Here is a 17439-nt window from a genome sequence, read left to right as displayed (position 1 = left end):
CAGCGTGCAGAAAGGAGGGCGACGGGGAGGCACTGCTTTTGTAAACTTGCTGCCTAGAAAGGGAACACCTGCTTCAGCACCATCAGTGCCAAGACGGCACAAACGGGGCTCACCGAAAAGGGAGTCTGCCCATCCCACACTTTTGGTGCTGCCTCTGCCCTAGCAGTATTGCAACGATCCCAGTGTTTCCAGTGGAAATCTAGAATCCCATGAAAAAGGAATTTCAGTGTGAAAGATCCCTCCTGCTTGGAGGGTTTATAAGGTTCCCTCCTTTAGGGGAAAAACAAAGATTACAAAAAGACCATATAACATTCTCATTCAGAATGGATTGCTACCAACCCCTACGGTGCTATTATCATGGTAAAGGGGGAAATCCTGAAAAGCAAGCATGGTTTGAAGCAGTCACTAGAGAAATCCAATGAGACTGTACTTTTACCCTGTCTCTACTGCATGCTGGCATGTGATGCCCCTAAAAGGAAAAGACAATCAAAAACACAAAAATAACAGTGTTTTCTCTCTTGAGGGCATGGCTTCCCAACTCCAGCAGTGTTTAAATTTGAGGGCAGACATCTGGTTGGCAGGGGAGTGGGCTAAGAGGGATAGTGTCATATACTATAAGATTGTAGGAGAGTCAGCAGCAACAGCCTGGCCTCCACTCACTCAATGCCAGCCCCAGCTTTAACTGCCATCATTACCGGAGGCCCCAAACATCCTCCAATGAAGGCAAGCACCTAACCTTCTGTTTAGGAGCAGGTACTCTCACTGGATCAGTAAAGAGCTTTAGATTATGCTCCCCAATAAAAAGGCAAATGACTGTGCATAGAAATTCAAGCGTTATATGGCTCCTCTTTCCTCAGGTAAGAACTCACACCTCACATGCACTCCAAAGGTACTCAAAATGTTTCACAGTCCCTTGGACACTGCCCCGAAGGCATGGTGCCTGCCTTCATGAGCTCACAGTCAAATGCCAAAGTATCTTGAGGTGGGGAGTCATCAGGCCATGAGTCAACAGTGGCATCTGCCCTAAAACAGAATTGGTCCACTACTACATGTGCTTATTTACAACCAAAAGGTAGCTGAATGAGCCTGCCTTGTAACGGTGGGGGCTCAGTGCACAGAGCACAGCAGAACAAGCAGAGGAATAAAGGTCAGCCAGGCACTGCCAAGTGCTCCCCAGATGCAGACTCTGGCCAGACTGCTGGGGCCCAACTCCCCACTCTACCACCTGCCAGAAATACGATGCAGGCAACTTCTGACCTTCTCTTCACCTTATTTATTTATTTTTCTCCGTTTAAATCTTTACTTATTTATTTGATAGGCAGAACGAGACAGAAGGAATGAGAGTTCCTGTCTGTTGGTTCACCCCCCAAATGCCTGCCACGCCCAGGGTTAGACCAGGCCAAAGCCAACTAGGAACTTCATGCAGGGCTCCTGCTCTGGGCAGGAATCCAAGTGCTTGGGCCACCAGCTGCTAACACAAGGCCCCTCAGCAGCAAGCGGGATCTGAAGCCTGGAGTGGGCTGGGAGTTGAGGCAGACATTCTGATATGGGGATGCAGGCAGTACAAGCAGTAGCTTAACTGACTGTTACGATGCCCACACTCACTTCATTTCTTCATACAGGAGGAGAATAACTGTACCCCCTTCTTCAAAGGATTACAAATTAAACAAACTAACACATCTAAACCACTGAGAGCATTACCCAGTAGATACTCAGTAACTCTAACTCTCATTTATCATCACAAATATTTGTTCAAAATGTACATAAAGTAAATCTGCAACTATGCAAGTCACTGTAGGCTCCTAGCCTACGGCAGGAAAGAGCTGTTCAGAAAAAGCAAAGTAACACAGTTCTAGCTTGTGAACTATTGACCATATCAGGATTACATTAACTCTGTAAAAGCCAAGTTCTTTAAAAGGAATAAACACATATTTTCTGTATGTAAAATTTTCTTAAAAGACAACATATTAAAACGCATGCCTCTAGCATCAAGAAAGTAGGAACGGAGTTCGCTAATGTCCGACACTTGTTAGCATTATCATTACCATTATCAGACAAGGCTGCTTCATTCCCCAAGTGCGCCCCGGCTAGCGCTGAGCTAGGCTAAAGCTGCGTCAGATCTCCCCCGTGGAGAGCAGAGACACTACCACTTGAGGCACACATCAACAGGAAGCGGGCATCCACAGCCAGAGCTAAGGCTGAGGTAGGCGCCCTGAAATGGGATGTGGTTATCCCAACCAACACCCTTACCACCTGCTCGTCACCTTTCAAATCATACGAAGATACCTTGGAAGGAACAGTCCTGAATTAAAGGAACACAATCAGCAGCCCGGGGACCTGCAGCATAAAGGCAGCTCCCACCCACTGGCTGCTTGGCTGGGCCTCTTTAATCCAGGAGCTCAGAAACAAAGGTACTCAGAGGGGGCTGACCCTCAGCACTCAGCACACTGCAGGAAATGCAACAAGATGAAAAACGAAACCACTTCTTTACCAGTTTCATAATTCCAACAAGGCCAAGATTAAACATTTGCCCCTCCTTTATTTAAATTATTTTCAGTGATATTATACATCAAGATGTATAGGATGTACAGAATCTCTGACAGGCCTAGGCCAGGAAGTCCTGAGGACGAAGTGTCAAGGTCACTGTGAGCCACAGCGCAGACGCACTGGACAAACACTGGCCAGGGGATCGGACACCTCAATCAGATTCCGGAAGCATGACCAATCCCAGAAGCTAATTCCACACAGAACTACACACTCAGTCACCGGCATGGCCAGAGCTAGATTTTGAAGTGCCCTGCCCAAATGTTTTGTGCAACACAGTACTAGCACAGGTTGGCACTACAGTAAGCCATGCCTGATGTGTGGAATAAGGCAAAAGCATCCTTCATGCTAGTTTCCTGAGCCCAAGTCAAACTCGAGATCTACTTTGCTAGCTAGCTGACAAACAAGTGACTTAAGTTCTCCTTGTCTCAGCCTCCTCACAGGCAAAATGGAAATGATAATAGGATAATGTCATAATCTCATACGGGCGCTGTCAGAACAAGTCAACTCTCACCTGCACGACAGTGTCTACCACTGTTCATACTGCACTCATCACCGCTCCATCACACCACACCAGCCCCACCAATTAGACGTTAAGACACCTGCAGCTTTCCTTGTCCTGTGCAAAGAACCGGAGCTCACGTTCTTACTGATTTGGAGGGAAGGAGCCCAAACACACCACAGTGGAGTGGAGATCGGTATCTCCCCACGACCATTCAAACCACATGCATGCCAACTTTTTAACAGGAAGAGAATCGTACCCATACACACCGGCTAGCAGAGTAACGTTCAAACGGAATTCTAAAATCAGTTAGGAAGAATGCACGTTTTCATCATTAAAAAGGCAGGCTCAACATGCTCACATGCTATCTTCTCCTTTAGTTCTAACTGCTTGCTGAAAGGCACACCAAATTCAGTTGCGTTTGACTTCCTCTTTGCACATGTCAATTTCCCACAAACTTAACTAGTAAGCAACACTGAGCATGCTTGGAGGTTCCGCACTTACCCATCCTACAACACAGACACATCCTTTAAATATATTAAATCACACAGACACCTGGCTAGTTCTATCTCATCTAAGTATTACTCTTCATTCACCGAATACTGCCCAAGCAGCAGCACAGCACACAGTAGGGAAGAAGAAGAAAAACCCTTCTCTCACAGCTTGCACTCTAGCAAGACGGGTAAGAAGCTAATGTTCTCTAGTACAGTGTGGCTGTAGTGGCATAGTTTAGCTTTGCTGAAAGTGGATCCTGGCTTTCTGTGTGAAGGCACTGATTCTAGTCTCGCCTTGGGCAGGGCACCGGCAGCAGCAGAGAGGAGGGTGGACACACACACACAAATCAGACCTCTGGCTGCAAATGACGGTGTCACACTCCTAGACCGCCAGTGGGTCACCACGCGCTTCGTGTTGCAGGCAGACAGGAGCAGCAGCGACAAACAAGCACAGTATTTGCTCTCTGGAAACTGGACAGCGACAGGAGCTCTGCAAGGAAAGTCCAGAGGCCTCCTACTTCCTGTCCTGCCAGCAACTCACCATGCCACCGCGGACGTTTCTGCTGACCTGTGTGACCTCTGCTATCCCGCCCACATGCCGAGCCTCCCTGACTGTGCCACTGGGCTAGTCTCTTAAGCCCTTAAGCCTCAGTGTCATCTGTTAAAGGAGCCCAGTGGAATGACACTGCTTGGCAAACTCTCGGGTTCCTCTCCAACAGGAGCTATTTAAATAAACACAAGGAGCCAAGCCTGCTACCTGCTTTACAGGAGTATCTGGGAGGTTATGGTGCACTACAACATGCCTTAAGCTCTCTGCAAAGAAAGGGTGTTATAAAACTCCTACCGCGACTACTATTTCCAATTCTATTGCCTTGTCTTTTCAGATGCTGTAACCAAAATTACCAATAGGCCTTCAGGAGCAAAATAGGTAGCTAGAAAATAAGAATATAAGCAGAATTCTAATTATAACGATAAAGGAAATGAGCCTGTGAAGGAATCACAAGCCCATGGCCCGCTTCTTTCCTCCAGCCTCTTCGTGCCTAGGCTGCTGCACGCAGCAGGGTCCTTCAGGGTCTAAGCACACAAGGCCTGAGCATCCCAGTAGTGGGCGGAGCCTGGTTCTGCACAGAACTGATTTTTCATCCATGAAGCGCAAAAGCCCCTCCCTAGTAAACATACTGAAATGTTTATGGGAAAAATCCTCACAAAGAATGACAATGTGGCTTAGTCACCTGTGGCCACAGCACTACCTAATCAGTGTCCTGCAGGATATCTCTGATGGTTCTTGGATGAGTCAACCACTAACATCTACACCTGGCCCCCACGCCCACTGCAGGCAGTGTGGGTTCCTCAGGACAGCTCTCTGGAGCAAAGTGTTGGCTTGGTGATACAGAAAGAGCGAGCGCTTACCATGAATGCTGGGTCACTTCCAATGAAAACAGAGCGGGCATATAGATTGGCGGTGACACAGAGAGAAGGTAACTACCACTGACAGCTAGAGCTGTGTTGACTTTGTCTTAGCAATAACTTTCACTTTGACTAAAACTTCTAAGGCAGGTCCCTCTTAAAGGAACAGCTTCACAAACGTGGTGGTGTGCTTACTCCAAACACATCCTAGCTCTTGGAAATGATCACACCCAGTAGCACGCTCAACTGTCTATGGCCAAATGCACGTCCACCCACGTCTCTCAACAGTCCAACTAGCAAAGAGAAAGAATTAGCACGTGGGCTGCACAAGCCCGCCAGCTCTGTCACCATCAAGGCAGGGTTGAAAAGAGGTCGAGGAGAGGGATGGTGTCAAGAACTCACATCTCTCTCTAATCACCGACTGTCCCAAATTGATCCATCAGGGCCCTGAGTCACAACAATACATCCTGCTCAATAGCAGACAGGCCACTTTCAAAGCAGGATTGTAAAAACGTTGAATTCCCGACTGGTTTACATATTCTACAATACAAAAGGGAGAGAAATCTAGGGAATATGAAAAACAACCGGGTGGTACCTGTACTACCTCCTTCACCGAGGCTGCAGAAACCCTGAAGCAGGGTCTCTGGTCTGACCCAGGTCAGAAAGGTACTCTGCCCTAGATCCAAAGGACTCCATCCCTCACTGCAGGGAGCAAGTGACAATGAGAAGCAAACGGCCCTTTGTTTGAAGACTGCACAGAAATCCTTCTAACAGCAAAAACAAAACATCTGCCTTCATTTAAAAGTTTGAGTTGTGTGTGATTTCCTGCATCTAAGAACCTCTTTCTGAACTACAAAGAGGCCACAAAACATCACATTTTCCCCTCCCAGCTTCCCCCTTGAAAAACCCACAAGATGATGATGAACAAACAGCCCCTTGTCTCCACAGTCTTAGAAGCCACAACGAAAAGATAAAAGTTAAATAGAGGAACAAGTTTGTAAACAAATGTGAAAGCGGGTGCCTAGAAAGGAAGCAAATTCCATCTTGATAAGCCAGCAGCTCTCCTAACACCCCTGGGGGGGGGAGAATGCCCGTGAAAGCACTCCCCAGCCCACCCCCTCAGGGCTCAGGAAGAGCAGGAGGGGACCAGCCCCAAGAAGGAACTCTAGACAGGAGCCTCAAAGTCAGGAACTCAAGGCAGCTTCCTAACATCCATCCAATCTAGGAAAGAGGGGGGCCTGGATTTCCCAGGGAAGCACCTGGGAGCCCTCCTGTATCCACTGCCAGCTGGCTGTGCCACCTCTGCTTGGTCCTCCTCAACTGTCTTCGGATTGCTATGAGACAGCACAACGTGGCCCCCATCATTGGAAAACACAGCCCAGAAAGGCCTTCTCGCTTCTGAGAAAAGGGCTTTCCAACGGCCCTCAACAATCACCACTTCGTATTTTAAAATGTGCAAATACTTTCCTATGGTACCTCAAAGAGACAAAATTAAGCAAAAATTCATACTAATGCACAAACACACACACACACACACACACACACCCATTGCGTTAAACTGTGTCCTCCATGTCCTGTGACCAATAAAAGACAGATTATTGAATCCTGCAAGTTATTATTGGTGTATGAATTACTTTCAGCTAACATACCCCACCTTGGAGAATGGGTCCCTTCCATTATCATGCAAGAACTCAATCTTGTGCACTTCCAAAGAAAACCTTAGTAATGATGCAAGAATGCCACAGACCCATCAGCACCTCCACATTCAAACTCCTACACCTCCAGTCACTTTTTCCAATCTAAGTGGACTTGAGACAGAAGCCGTGCAAGCAACCAGCAACACTTTTTTTTAAAGTTACCTTAAGTGAAATCTAGTCTTCACAGAACTTTAAACACATCGACTTCCACTGCGAGAAACATCCCCCAAATAAATTTACTCCACCCTAGACCCGAGTACACCCAGGGCTGGCGTGCCATGTCAATCGGTTATCACTCCAACCTCCATAAATCTCTTCTTACTCTGCACATCCCAGCCTGCTTTCTCCAAGAGTTCGCTAAAGCGCACCAACCCAATTAACAGCAGCTTCCTCTGCGACACTGGCCCTGATTTCACTTATTTACACATTAACTGCAGCCTCCTTTTGGCCTATTCTCTCCACCATGCAGAGCCTTTTATCTGCCCTGGACAGCATTTTCTCCAGCAGATAAAGTAGATGCCGATTGATTTGCTGTCGAGCATGGTAAATTAATAGCAACAAATTGCTGAGGGCCCGTCTCCCTGCTCCACCATGCTTCGGCAGTTTTGCTTTATTTGCTCCATGATGGGCAGCAGTCGGCCTCTTCAAGTCAATTTCTTCTTAACAACCTGCAATACTTTTCAATGGTGAAAATAGAGCTGTTCCTTGTAAGTCAGAAATCAATATCCTATTGCCCTTAGAAAATGCTAAACAAGCAGTATTGGCAATCCACTTGGTGCTAGAGGGTATCAGATATAATGCAAATCCATACTGCTTCCCTCCTTGTAGTTATTACAGTTTGCTAAAAGGTTCCTAATGTCATTTATCATCATTTACCATCGACCAAAGAGGCCATGATTATGATATCCTATCAGTTGGCAAGGCCCTTTCATTTCTATTCAATTAATATTTTAGCAGCACTCAAACGGTTGTGGCCCAAGTCTTGTAATAAAATTTACATGGCTTGGATTGAAACTGGAATTTTCTTTGATTAAAGAATAATAATTATATATACACATGCCCCGAAACACAATACACACACCCAAAATACACGCATAAGTATTCATGCAAAAATGTGCCGTGCTCACGTTCAAATTCTAAAGTGTTACCAATTTTTAAAATTCCATGATCTCAAAAATTCAAATACTAAACCAAGAAAATTCGGATTTCAGAATACTAACTCTGCGGGAGTCATTAGACGGTCTCTTTTCAATTCAAAACATACTGTTATCATCCACTCACTCATCAACCTTCACCCACGTGCACTCCCCACTTTGGAGGAAGGTAACCACTGCCATCACATCCCAGCCGAGAGGATTTCTCTAATTACAGACTGCCAGGTGAAGGTGCCGCATCAGTGGGCTTTAGCAATGGTATCAACTCCACGCATCACATGTTATGGACCCACTTAAAGGCCGCAGGGGATTTCAAAGAACAATCAGCAACAGAGATAACAACCCAACCTAGGCAGGCCAACTGCCTGGTCAAAAACCAAAGAATAAAAACCTCCCACATTTCGGGAAAATCCGTAGGGTATAAAGAGCTGTGTTCTTTCATTTTTAAAAATGTCATTCTGAAGACAACATGATAAAACATGTGCTGTTTCTAACCAGGTCCTATTTGTCATCCTCGCATTCACGCTCCAATTTAAGACACCAGTGAAGCATTAACTCCCATTAGGGCCTAGAACATTCCACCCAAACTCTTTTGGACTGTTCTTTCAAGTTCATCTGCTCAGCTGTATCAATTCTACCAAAGATTACCAAAAATTATATTCATATTTTATGCTCAAATTCCATGTCATGGTCACCAAATTCCCCTTTAAAAAAAGAAAAATCCACTGATTCTACCAGACTAATGCTATTTACTCAGTCACCAAAATTTAAATTAATTATGTTCTCAAACATAATTGTTAAAAATTGGCAACATTATGCAGGCTTAATTAAGATTAAATCCAATTTACTAAATGTACTTTAATTGGTACTAATTACATTAGCTTTCATTTCAGAATGACAAACTCCCCATAGGTTTCACTTTATCGTTCTCTATCAGAAGCAACACAGGGTGACGGATGGAGAGCGTCAGACAGCGAGGGGGCAGCACCAGACCCCCCATTTGTCTACTTCACACTTCCACCCTCTGATCAGTCTGCTAAGGCACACAGTCATGACTCCATCACAGCCATCATTTTCTGTTCCAGTGAAAAATTTCTCTAAAAATAAATACAGTGTGGCTGGCTGCAGCCAAGAACAGGGTTGTGAACCAAAAGATACACAAAGGTTTCAAATAACAGGGCCACCAATTACTAGGGGACTTCCAAGGACTCCTGGGACTCCTGCTCTGGAGCCCTTTGAGACACAAATATAATAAGTGAATAAGCCTAACCCGATCTTGAGAACTAAGCCCAATTACGCCGTGAGGCAACCTCCCTGCCTTATTGCTGCTTTCCATTACATGGGGACCCAGCGAGCGCATCTGGAAGAGAGGCTGAGAGGAACTAAGGCTGTCTGCCCAGGAAACAAATAAAGACAGATATGCCTCTGTGCTTAACGGGGAGAAAGAAAGAAAATATAATAAGTAGGTGGTTTGCAGGGCTGTCTGTATTTCATAATGTGATAAACTGCCCTCAGGATTCCTGATATGATTGAATTTAAAAGCAAGGAGGGGGAAGGGGAAAATGTACTCTTCTCAATTTTAAATGGATGGCATCGGAGGCCAGCAGCCGGACAAGATGACAGAATTACAGAGGAATAAAATGTGTAAACTTAAGGGAGCCACATACTACCTCCCTTCCAAAAGAGAATTACACACAAATACGAGCTATTTGCTTTTTAGCAATGGAGAAGGCACGAGACCTGAGTGGTTATGACAAACCAGGCACAGATGAATGCGGAATAAAGGGATACGACCCCTCTGGTTCAATCTTTACAAAGACACCGATATTGGGAAGAGAGGAGGACCACAAAGCAAACCTAAAATGAAAGGCAACGCGGCCCATCCACTGACAACATCATTCATGCAATTCGCACTGTAAGGCAGACCCAAGGACGTCTGCCCGCTGGCTTCAGCAGTTTCTGTTCCTGCGAGCAATATTTGTACTTCTCAACTTAACCATAATGATAAATATTCCAAACGAAGAATTCAACTTAGTCAAACCACACCAAAGTGTTTATACCGCCTTAGCCCACTGGTGGGAACACCGAGTCCTCACGGGAGTCAGGCCCCACGGCTCCAAGGGCCATTCAGGTTTTCCAACACCAGGATTGCCTCTGCCAACGACCATCTCGGAAGGCTCTGGCACCTGGGTGAATGTGGGCCAGACATCCACAGAAGGAATCCATCAACAGAAACAGCCCAGTACTACTCTGTCACTTCCTACTTCTTAAACTCTGAAGGTAATGACATCCACCCTGAACATAAATGAGAGATGAGAAGCATGAAGTTTTTCACACACACACACACACACACACACACACACACACACTCCTATTCCAAAACCACCGAGACTCGAAGCACTTCCGCTAGATCACTGCAAACCAATGCTTCCTAGGGGACTCATCTTTGCCAAACAGTATTTTAGAGACAGAGCTGTCTAGGAAACCTAAGTCAAACCATTTCAGTCAGTCTCCTGCGAAAACAAAACAAAACAAAAGCTGGCGTGGCAACTTGGAGTCTAAGCTCTCAACACTTTCCAACGAAGCATTGATTTCTTTTTTTTTTTTTTTTTTCCTTTTGATGCTGAATACATTACTAGATTTGAAGACCGGGCGTTGAACCTGACCATGTCTTCCTAAGCAGGCTCACTGGCTCTTTCAGTTTTGGAAGCAAAGGGCACGGTTCCTGTAAGACCCAACTCAGCCGCCTGGGGCACCAGCACAGGGATTTGACGCTCATTTCTTTCCCAGCCCCAAAGATTTCTTTCTGATCCTCCCAGCTCACCCTAGACCCATTCCTTCACATCACGCCAAGTCTCCACATAATTTCCACTTTGACTTTAGATTATTTTCCAAGAAAATCTAGTTCATAAGACAAGTTCGCAACGCCCAACATATATAAAGCAACTGTTCCAAAACATCACCTGTCTGAAAATTCAGCACTCTGGATTCTGAACAGTATGAACCTCTTGAAAAGGTTCACATTAGGGCACTATAAAAGATACAGAGACACATAAAAACACAGCACGGTCTCCAGAGCCTGGTCTTTCAAAATACACGTAGCCATGACCATATTCAGAATAAAACAGCCAAATATCTCATTTTCCTTTCAAAGTGAGCCCATGTGAGTGACCGTCATTGGACACGGTTATGAAGATACGGTAACTTACCTGTTTGTGCATTTCTATGTTCAACCCGTAGGACATCTCATAATACTGTGAAAGAAAGGAAAGCCATTAGCCATGTGCCTTTCATCAATTTCCCTAGTTCATTCGAAATGCCCCAAGTCTACTGAAAACAAACAAATACCTCACCTATACAACAATACCCACAAAACCTATTCAAAAAAAAAAAAAAAAATCACAGGGGAACTGCAATCACAATCTTTAGCCTAAAAGCCCAGAAGTCGCCTTAACCCACAGGCTCTAAGAGAACAGCTCACAAAAGCACAGTGGCATTCGCAACAGCCCCCGTCTTCGGAGCCCCCGAACGCTACGAGCCTCCGAGCCCACCAGGTCTACCGGCACCTCCGGGCCACACGGACGCTTCGCCACTGCAGAAACTTGCCTTTCACAACTGTTGCTGGTGCCCGCACAGGAACGTGCTCAGCTGACGCTCCTTGAGATGCAGTCGCCTCCTGCTCACCTTCGCAGAGCAAAGGGCTCCAGGGAAACCCAAGGCACGAGTTACCCAAGAGCCTTCGGCACAGCCACGGCCGCCGGCTCCTGTAACTGGCACTGCGGCAGTGCTGGCAGAAGCCAGTCACACAGGAGACAGGCACTGCTCAAGTCAGCAGGATGCTCCAGGAATCGGAAGCACACACAGACGCAACAGCAAGGCAGCCTCTTCCTGGCCATCGCTCGTTCAAAGACACGAGACACATGAAACATTTTCACCATACACAGAAACATCGTCTGCTGAAGACTGGAGCAAACCCAATAAAACAGCAAAGAAAAGCACCAACAAAAACATTTTCCTTGGGACTAAACAAAACATAAACGGAGGTTTTGTTTTTCTTAAAAAAATTTTTTTTTCAATCTGCAAAAACAAAACACAGAAAATTCTACCCCATGCAACTGAGTTGGAGAATTCAAATCCAAGCTGGTTGTCAAAGGCCAGTTGGAACAGCCTAGAATTACAGGTTGCTCCTGGACACGGCCCCTGGGAGCCACCCTGCAGCCTGCAGCAACTCAGTCTTGCTTTTGGTATCCCAAACTACCAGGCACCCTGGGTCCAGGACAGGCCGGCCTTACCATGACGTAGTGCCGCTGCATTTCCGTCTTCTCACTGGCCAGCTTCTCACATTCCAGCTTCAGACTGTCCAAGACAGAAGGCAATCCGCTTAGTGGAGAACTCAGTCTACAAAGCTCCCCCAGTCCCCACCTGCGCCAGCTCTCCAGGCCCACCTTCATGACCGGAAAATGAGGCAGCGAGGGAGGGCGACCCGCGCCGGCCTCAACTGCCCCTTCAAGGAAGGATGCCATGCAGGCTTTTTCTGATCTTTTAAGTTTTAAGGAAATAAACCCTCTAATGACTCTGAGGCTTCGGTTTCACACAGAATTGAATATCCACTACACTCATTTTACGAAAAAACAAGGAAATAAACATTTTAACTCCACATGCAGGCACACAAGAAGCCTCGCACAATGTCACAATATAGCGGCTCATTGAAGAGAGACTGAAAATATCAATCAAGTACGTCTTCCAACGAGGGCTCTTTTCTTTCCCTCCAAAACACACGGGCAGGCTGAAGACCAACACCCAGGGGCAAAGCGCCCACGGCGTCCAGGGCCTTGCTGGGGTTCTCGCATTTATGAAATACGAATTGCACATCACTAAAAAGACCACCGGAAGAAGCAACACTTTCCAGGCACTCTCACTGTGACCTCTGAGATGCACACTGTTTTTCTCTCAGCACAGAAGTAATGAAATCGCCCCCTCGCACTCTCCCGGGCGCTGGCTCTCCGGTGGCCAGGCAGCCAGGAGTAATAAAGAACCAAGCACGGAAAGGGCCCCAGGATCACCCAAGCTCCCATCCTCCTGGCCCCAATAAATCAATACCGAAAGTTTGACCTCAGCATTTTCCAAGTCTCCCCAGTTTCGATTGTTCTGACTCCCTGCTTTTATTTTTTGTTTTTTAATTTACCGGAGAGGAAAAAAAAAAAAAAAGAAATGCTTCATTTCTTTACATCTGCCTTCAGAGAAAAAGAGGCCTTTTGACTTGACCTTTCTGCCCAGAGGAAAAAAAATGCTAATAATACCTTTGTGGTAGTCAAAAAAAAAAAAAAAAAGAAAGAAAGAAAAGAAAAAAAGAAAAGAAAAAGAGACGACAGAGAGAGGGGTGTTTGTGTTTGTGCGTGGGGAGGTTGAGGAGCCAGGCGAACAGCTCAAGTGGGCATCCTTACCTGTGGTACTGAGCCTGTAAAAACTGAAACTCCTCCTTAATCCGATCACAGGATTCGGAAATTGTAAATTTAAAGGGTTGAGCGGGCTGATGCGGTGCCTAAAGAACAACAATAAAATATTTAATTAGCCCCACATCACAGGCGAAGCAGGAGTCGGAGAAAACACGGCACGCGCGGCGCCGGCGGGGGCCGGGGGGCCGCACCACCAACTCTCCTCCCGGGCCCTCCGCTCGCCCCGCAGCCGGGACAGGGGCCGGCCCGGGCACCCCCTCCACCCACCCACTAAACCCCCGGGCTGGCTCCCCGAGCCCCGCAGCCCCGCAGCCCCGCACGCACGCAAGCACGCGCGCGCACGTCCCGGACCCCGCGGGTTCGAGCCCAGGCTCCCCTCCCCGATGACCAGCAACCCCGGGGCGCCCAGGGACCAAACGCGCCGCGCCCACCCGGAATCGAAACTGGCCCGTCGGGGGGACCCGCGCCATGGCGTCCAGCCGCGGTCAGCGCCGGGGAAGGGGGCGCGGCCGCCACCCTCTGGCTGGCTGGCCGGCTCTCCTCTCGGCCGGCCGCTCTGGGGGCCCGCGGCGGCCCGCACTCGGAGCCGGAGCTGGCCCAGCAGCAGCAGCGGCAGGAGAAGGAGGAGCAGCAGCGGCGGCGGCAGCAGCAGCGGCAGCACCGCCGCCGAGGGCGCCCTCCCTCCCCGCCCCGGCGCGGAGTCGCGCCTCCTTCATCGCTCGCCACCCCCACCCCCTCCTCCCTGCGCAGGGACGGCCACGGCTCGCCGCGGCTTCCAGGGGGGCTCGGAAGACAACAATAAGAAAATGGCTACAAGTCCATCGCCTCTCCTCGGCGCCCCCCACGCCCGCGTCTCCCCCGCCAGGGCCAAGCGCGCCCCACCGAGGGGGGCGCAGGGGGAGCCGATGGCGGGCGCCGCTCTCCACGCCCCTCGGGCCGGGGGCGCCCCGGGGACCCCCCGACACACACACACTCACCGGGTGTCTGGTCTGCGGGTACATCTTGCTCAGGTCGCGAATCATCCAGAAGCCGATCTAGTGGGCTGCGCCGGGCCGAGGCGCGCGGCTCATTGGCTTTAATGGCCCCGAGGAGGAGGAGGAGGCGGCGGCGGCGGCCGGCTCTGAGGGGAGAGGCTCCAGGCGGGACGCGGGCGGCTGGCTCCCGGCGCCCGGGCTCGCTCCGCATTCCCCGCGGGGCCGTCAGGGACCCCCGGCCGGCATGGTCCGGCGAGGCTCCGGCGCCGAGGCTCCGACGTCCGTCCACTCCTCCCGGGCCCGGCCGGGGAAGGAAAGTGCGCGCTCCCCGCGCTCCGCCCGCTCCTTGCTCGCTTGCTCGCTCGGCGTCCCACTCCAAACTTTCTCTTTTTTTTTTTGTAATTTGTCTTTTAATTGGCTGATATTCCTCCGAATGAATGATCTGGCTCCTTCCCTAAAGAGCAAACACAAACTCCTTTGCTTCGGAAGTCTCTCCGCGGTGCTTTTTTTTTTTTTTTTGGTTTCTCTGGAGATTTTTTTTTTGCTTTCACTTCACAGCAACGATCTTTTCAAAAAGGCACCTTTTAGCTTCTTTTACCACATCTCATTTCCTTATTTTTCTTCCTTCCTGTTTTGAACCCCAAATTGAAGGGGATTATAAAAAAAAAAAGAGTGAAACGCTTGCGGCTTTTTTTTTTAAATTCTCTCTCCCTTCAAACTCCGCGAACACCACCTCGAAATAATATACAAGTGTGTGAGAGAGGGGGGAAGAAAGCAGCCAACAGCACAAACACCCGCTCCGCACAGCTCTAACAACACGCTCTGTGTAGGTGACTTCTTTGACCAAATTTAGCAGCAGCTAATCATTAACATTCTGATACATATTCACAACCGGCCGTGCAGAGGCCGCGGAGCATCCCGGGAGATGTAGTCCTCCCCGGGCGAGCGCAGCGCATGATACGGCCTAGATTGACTACAATCACCGGCCGGCCACGCGACCGCTCTGGGGAGCTCTCCAAGCGCCCCGCCCCTCCGCGACGCGGCAGGCGTCTCCGGCAGCCAATCAGAGGTGGCTGAAGATTAATCGCCGTTCTGTGTTACTGCCCATCATTTCACCGCTGACAAATGGCGAGGCCGGGAGGCGGAGCCGACGGAGGGGTGGGCGGCTAGATCCCACGTGGGGGCCGGGCGGCGCCCGTGGCTTCCCACCAATCAAAGGCACGGGAGCTTTGTGGAGAGGGGCGGGGTGGTTGGCGGAGACGGCCCGCCCCCCTTGTGGGCGGGGCTTCGCCGTGGCTGACGTTCCTGAGCGCGAGCGTTCGAACCGGGGAAACATTTGTTCAGCTGTCAATCAAAGTAACGTGGGGCCGGGCGCGCGGCGGCGGCGGCGGCGGCGGCGGCGGCCTGGCCGCTTCCTGGGAACGAGGTGTCGGAGGCGGCGGCGGCGTGAGGAGGGTGGAGGCGGCGGCGGGAGTGCAGGCCGGGTCCACCCCCAGCCCGGTCAGGGCCGCGTCGGGAATGCGCACTCATTAGGGTCCCATGTCTTCTTAAAGAGACAAGCTCGGCCTTGTGGAACGCGCCGCGGCCCCTGTGGAGGCGGGAGCGGGGAGGCTCGCGCCCGTCCCGCTCCGCTCGCCTCACGTCCATTTTCCGCGCCGCTGGAGCCGGCCTAGTTCTTCCGCGTGGACGCCGCCTCGCTGAGGGTGGCGGTGGCGGTGGTGGCGGGGGGCAGCTGAGACCGGGGTCGGGATGCGGCTGGCCCCGGGGCGGAGGTGCGAGGGCGCGGCCATGGCTGTGCGACCCCGGAGCGAGCGGGCCCGGGAGGGGACTGTCCCCGCGTTTTCCCTCGCTCACGTGGCCCCCGGGGCGGGAGGGGGCCGGCAGGCCTCGAGGGACAGAGTGCGTGGGAAGCGGGCTGAGGAGATGGGGGCGCCCCGTCACCGCAGGCAAGGAGGCCCCGGGGCGGTCGGCGACGCCTCAGCCGCAGCCCTGGGCTCCTTCTCGGGGGGCACGGGTGGCCGCCGGGGCTCCCCGCCTCCCCGGGGAACCTCTAACCTTTGGTGCACCCCAAAGAGTTCCGAACGGGTCAAGTAGGGGATTGGCGAAAGTCACCGGGTTTGGGACAGTTGGCCGAGGTCGAGGTGGTGCTCGCTGTTAATTCAGCGAGGGTGGCAGGAAACCTTGTTGGTTGGTTGGTTGGTTGGTTGGTTTCTCTTACGGGACGAATCATTCACCCTGCCCTTCCTAGCCACAGCTTAGGTGGCCCTGCCCTGCCTCTCGATTGCCGCTTAAACCTGAGCAGCTCACACGGCACATTTCCACTCAATTCCAGTGTTGTCTGCTGCATCCCCCTGGAGTAAGCACACGCATCAGCATCACCCCGTCTCAGATCAAAAGTTAGGAGGCTTGAGTGATGCAAGGGATAGGAACAGTCGACTTTTATTCCCAGCTCGATTCTCTGTTCCCCTTGGAATGTTTCAATAGGTTGTCTACATCACCCACAGTGTGTCTGTTCAAAGTTCCCTGTTCCCTGTTCCAATGTTACCAAGTGTGTGAGAACAGAAACATCATTGTTTTGAGTTGGTTACCAGATGCATGTAGCTGGTGCTCAGTAAACACTTCTTGCGAGCATCAATGCATAAACATCACTTTGTGTAAAAAAAAAAAAAAAAGATGCTGCATGGATGGGGCCGTATTTATTGAAATTGTGCACAGTTGCTTCCCAGGACAGGAAATGAGAATACAAGAATAGAATCTGAAAGGGTCAGTGGACAAGGGGAAGGCTTTGCTCGCTTAGGAAATCTCAAACGGCTTGGAACAAGGACTTTTTTCTCTGCAACTCTCCCTACAATTTGTGTCAACAAAGAAGTGGCCAGAGAAATCAGGATGTTTATTGTTTTTCTTAAATCTGACGTTAAAATACAATTTTTGAGTCTGTTTCGCGCTTTGGCAGGCCAGCAGCAGATCTGCGGAACCCCGAGGACCGTCTCAGACACCAAGTGGGGCAGCTGCTGGCGCTGGCTTGGCCCCGGCACACCTGAGCAGGCTCAGGGCTGCTCGGGTCTTCGCTGGGCTTGGCCCACTGCACTTCTTACGATCAGCCGAGCCAAGACGAAAAGTTAGTGGGGTTTTACTTATCCCTGCCAGAGTCAGGGGCCTATTCTTGGGTTGGAAGCCAGGCCTGGAAGTTCCGATCTTCTAGCGGCCTATG

General features: G+C 50.0%; 1 protein-coding gene and 1 long non-coding RNA gene across 10 annotated transcripts in view; one reads left to right on the top strand and one right to left on the bottom strand.

Annotated features, from left to right (window-relative positions):
• TLE4 (TLE family member 4, transcriptional corepressor) overlaps window positions 1–15458 on the bottom strand; it is a 128522-nt gene extending 113064 nt beyond the window's left edge. For 2 of the 8 annotated variants that reach the window (XM_012928885.3, XM_004591794.4), the window contains exons 1-4: window positions 14232–15458; window positions 13243–13340; window positions 12091–12154; window positions 11008–11052 (exon numbers count right to left, since the gene is read on the bottom strand). In XM_012928885.3, the coding sequence (XP_012784339.2) occupies window positions 11008–11052; window positions 12091–12154; window positions 13243–13340; window positions 14232–14276 (252 nt within the window). In that variant the 5' untranslated portion in view covers window positions 14277–15458. Of the gene's footprint in view, window positions 1–11007; window positions 11053–12090; window positions 12155–13242; window positions 13341–13685; window positions 13873–14231 lie in introns of those variants that run through there. The other 6 variants (XM_036496812.2, XM_058657380.1, XM_004591790.4 and 3 more) reach the window with 5 other exon arrangements.
• A 160-nt stretch (window positions 15459–15618) lies between these two features.
• LOC131478373 (uncharacterized) overlaps window positions 15619–17439 on the top strand; it is a 193481-nt gene continuing 191660 nt past the window's right edge. For both annotated transcript variants that reach the window (XR_009244438.1, XR_009244437.1), the window contains exon 1: window positions 15619–15654. This is a non-coding gene — a long non-coding RNA (uncharacterized LOC131478373). The remainder of the gene's footprint in view (window positions 15655–17439) is intronic.

This window comes from Ochotona princeps, chromosome 31 (assembly GCF_030435755.1).
Source record: "Ochotona princeps isolate mOchPri1 chromosome 31, mOchPri1.hap1, whole genome shotgun sequence".
Lineage (NCBI taxonomy): Eukaryota > Metazoa > Chordata > Mammalia > Lagomorpha > Ochotonidae > Ochotona > Ochotona princeps.
The sequence above is the reverse complement of the archived record's forward strand: the minus strand, read 5'-3'. Positions and strand labels throughout refer to the sequence as shown.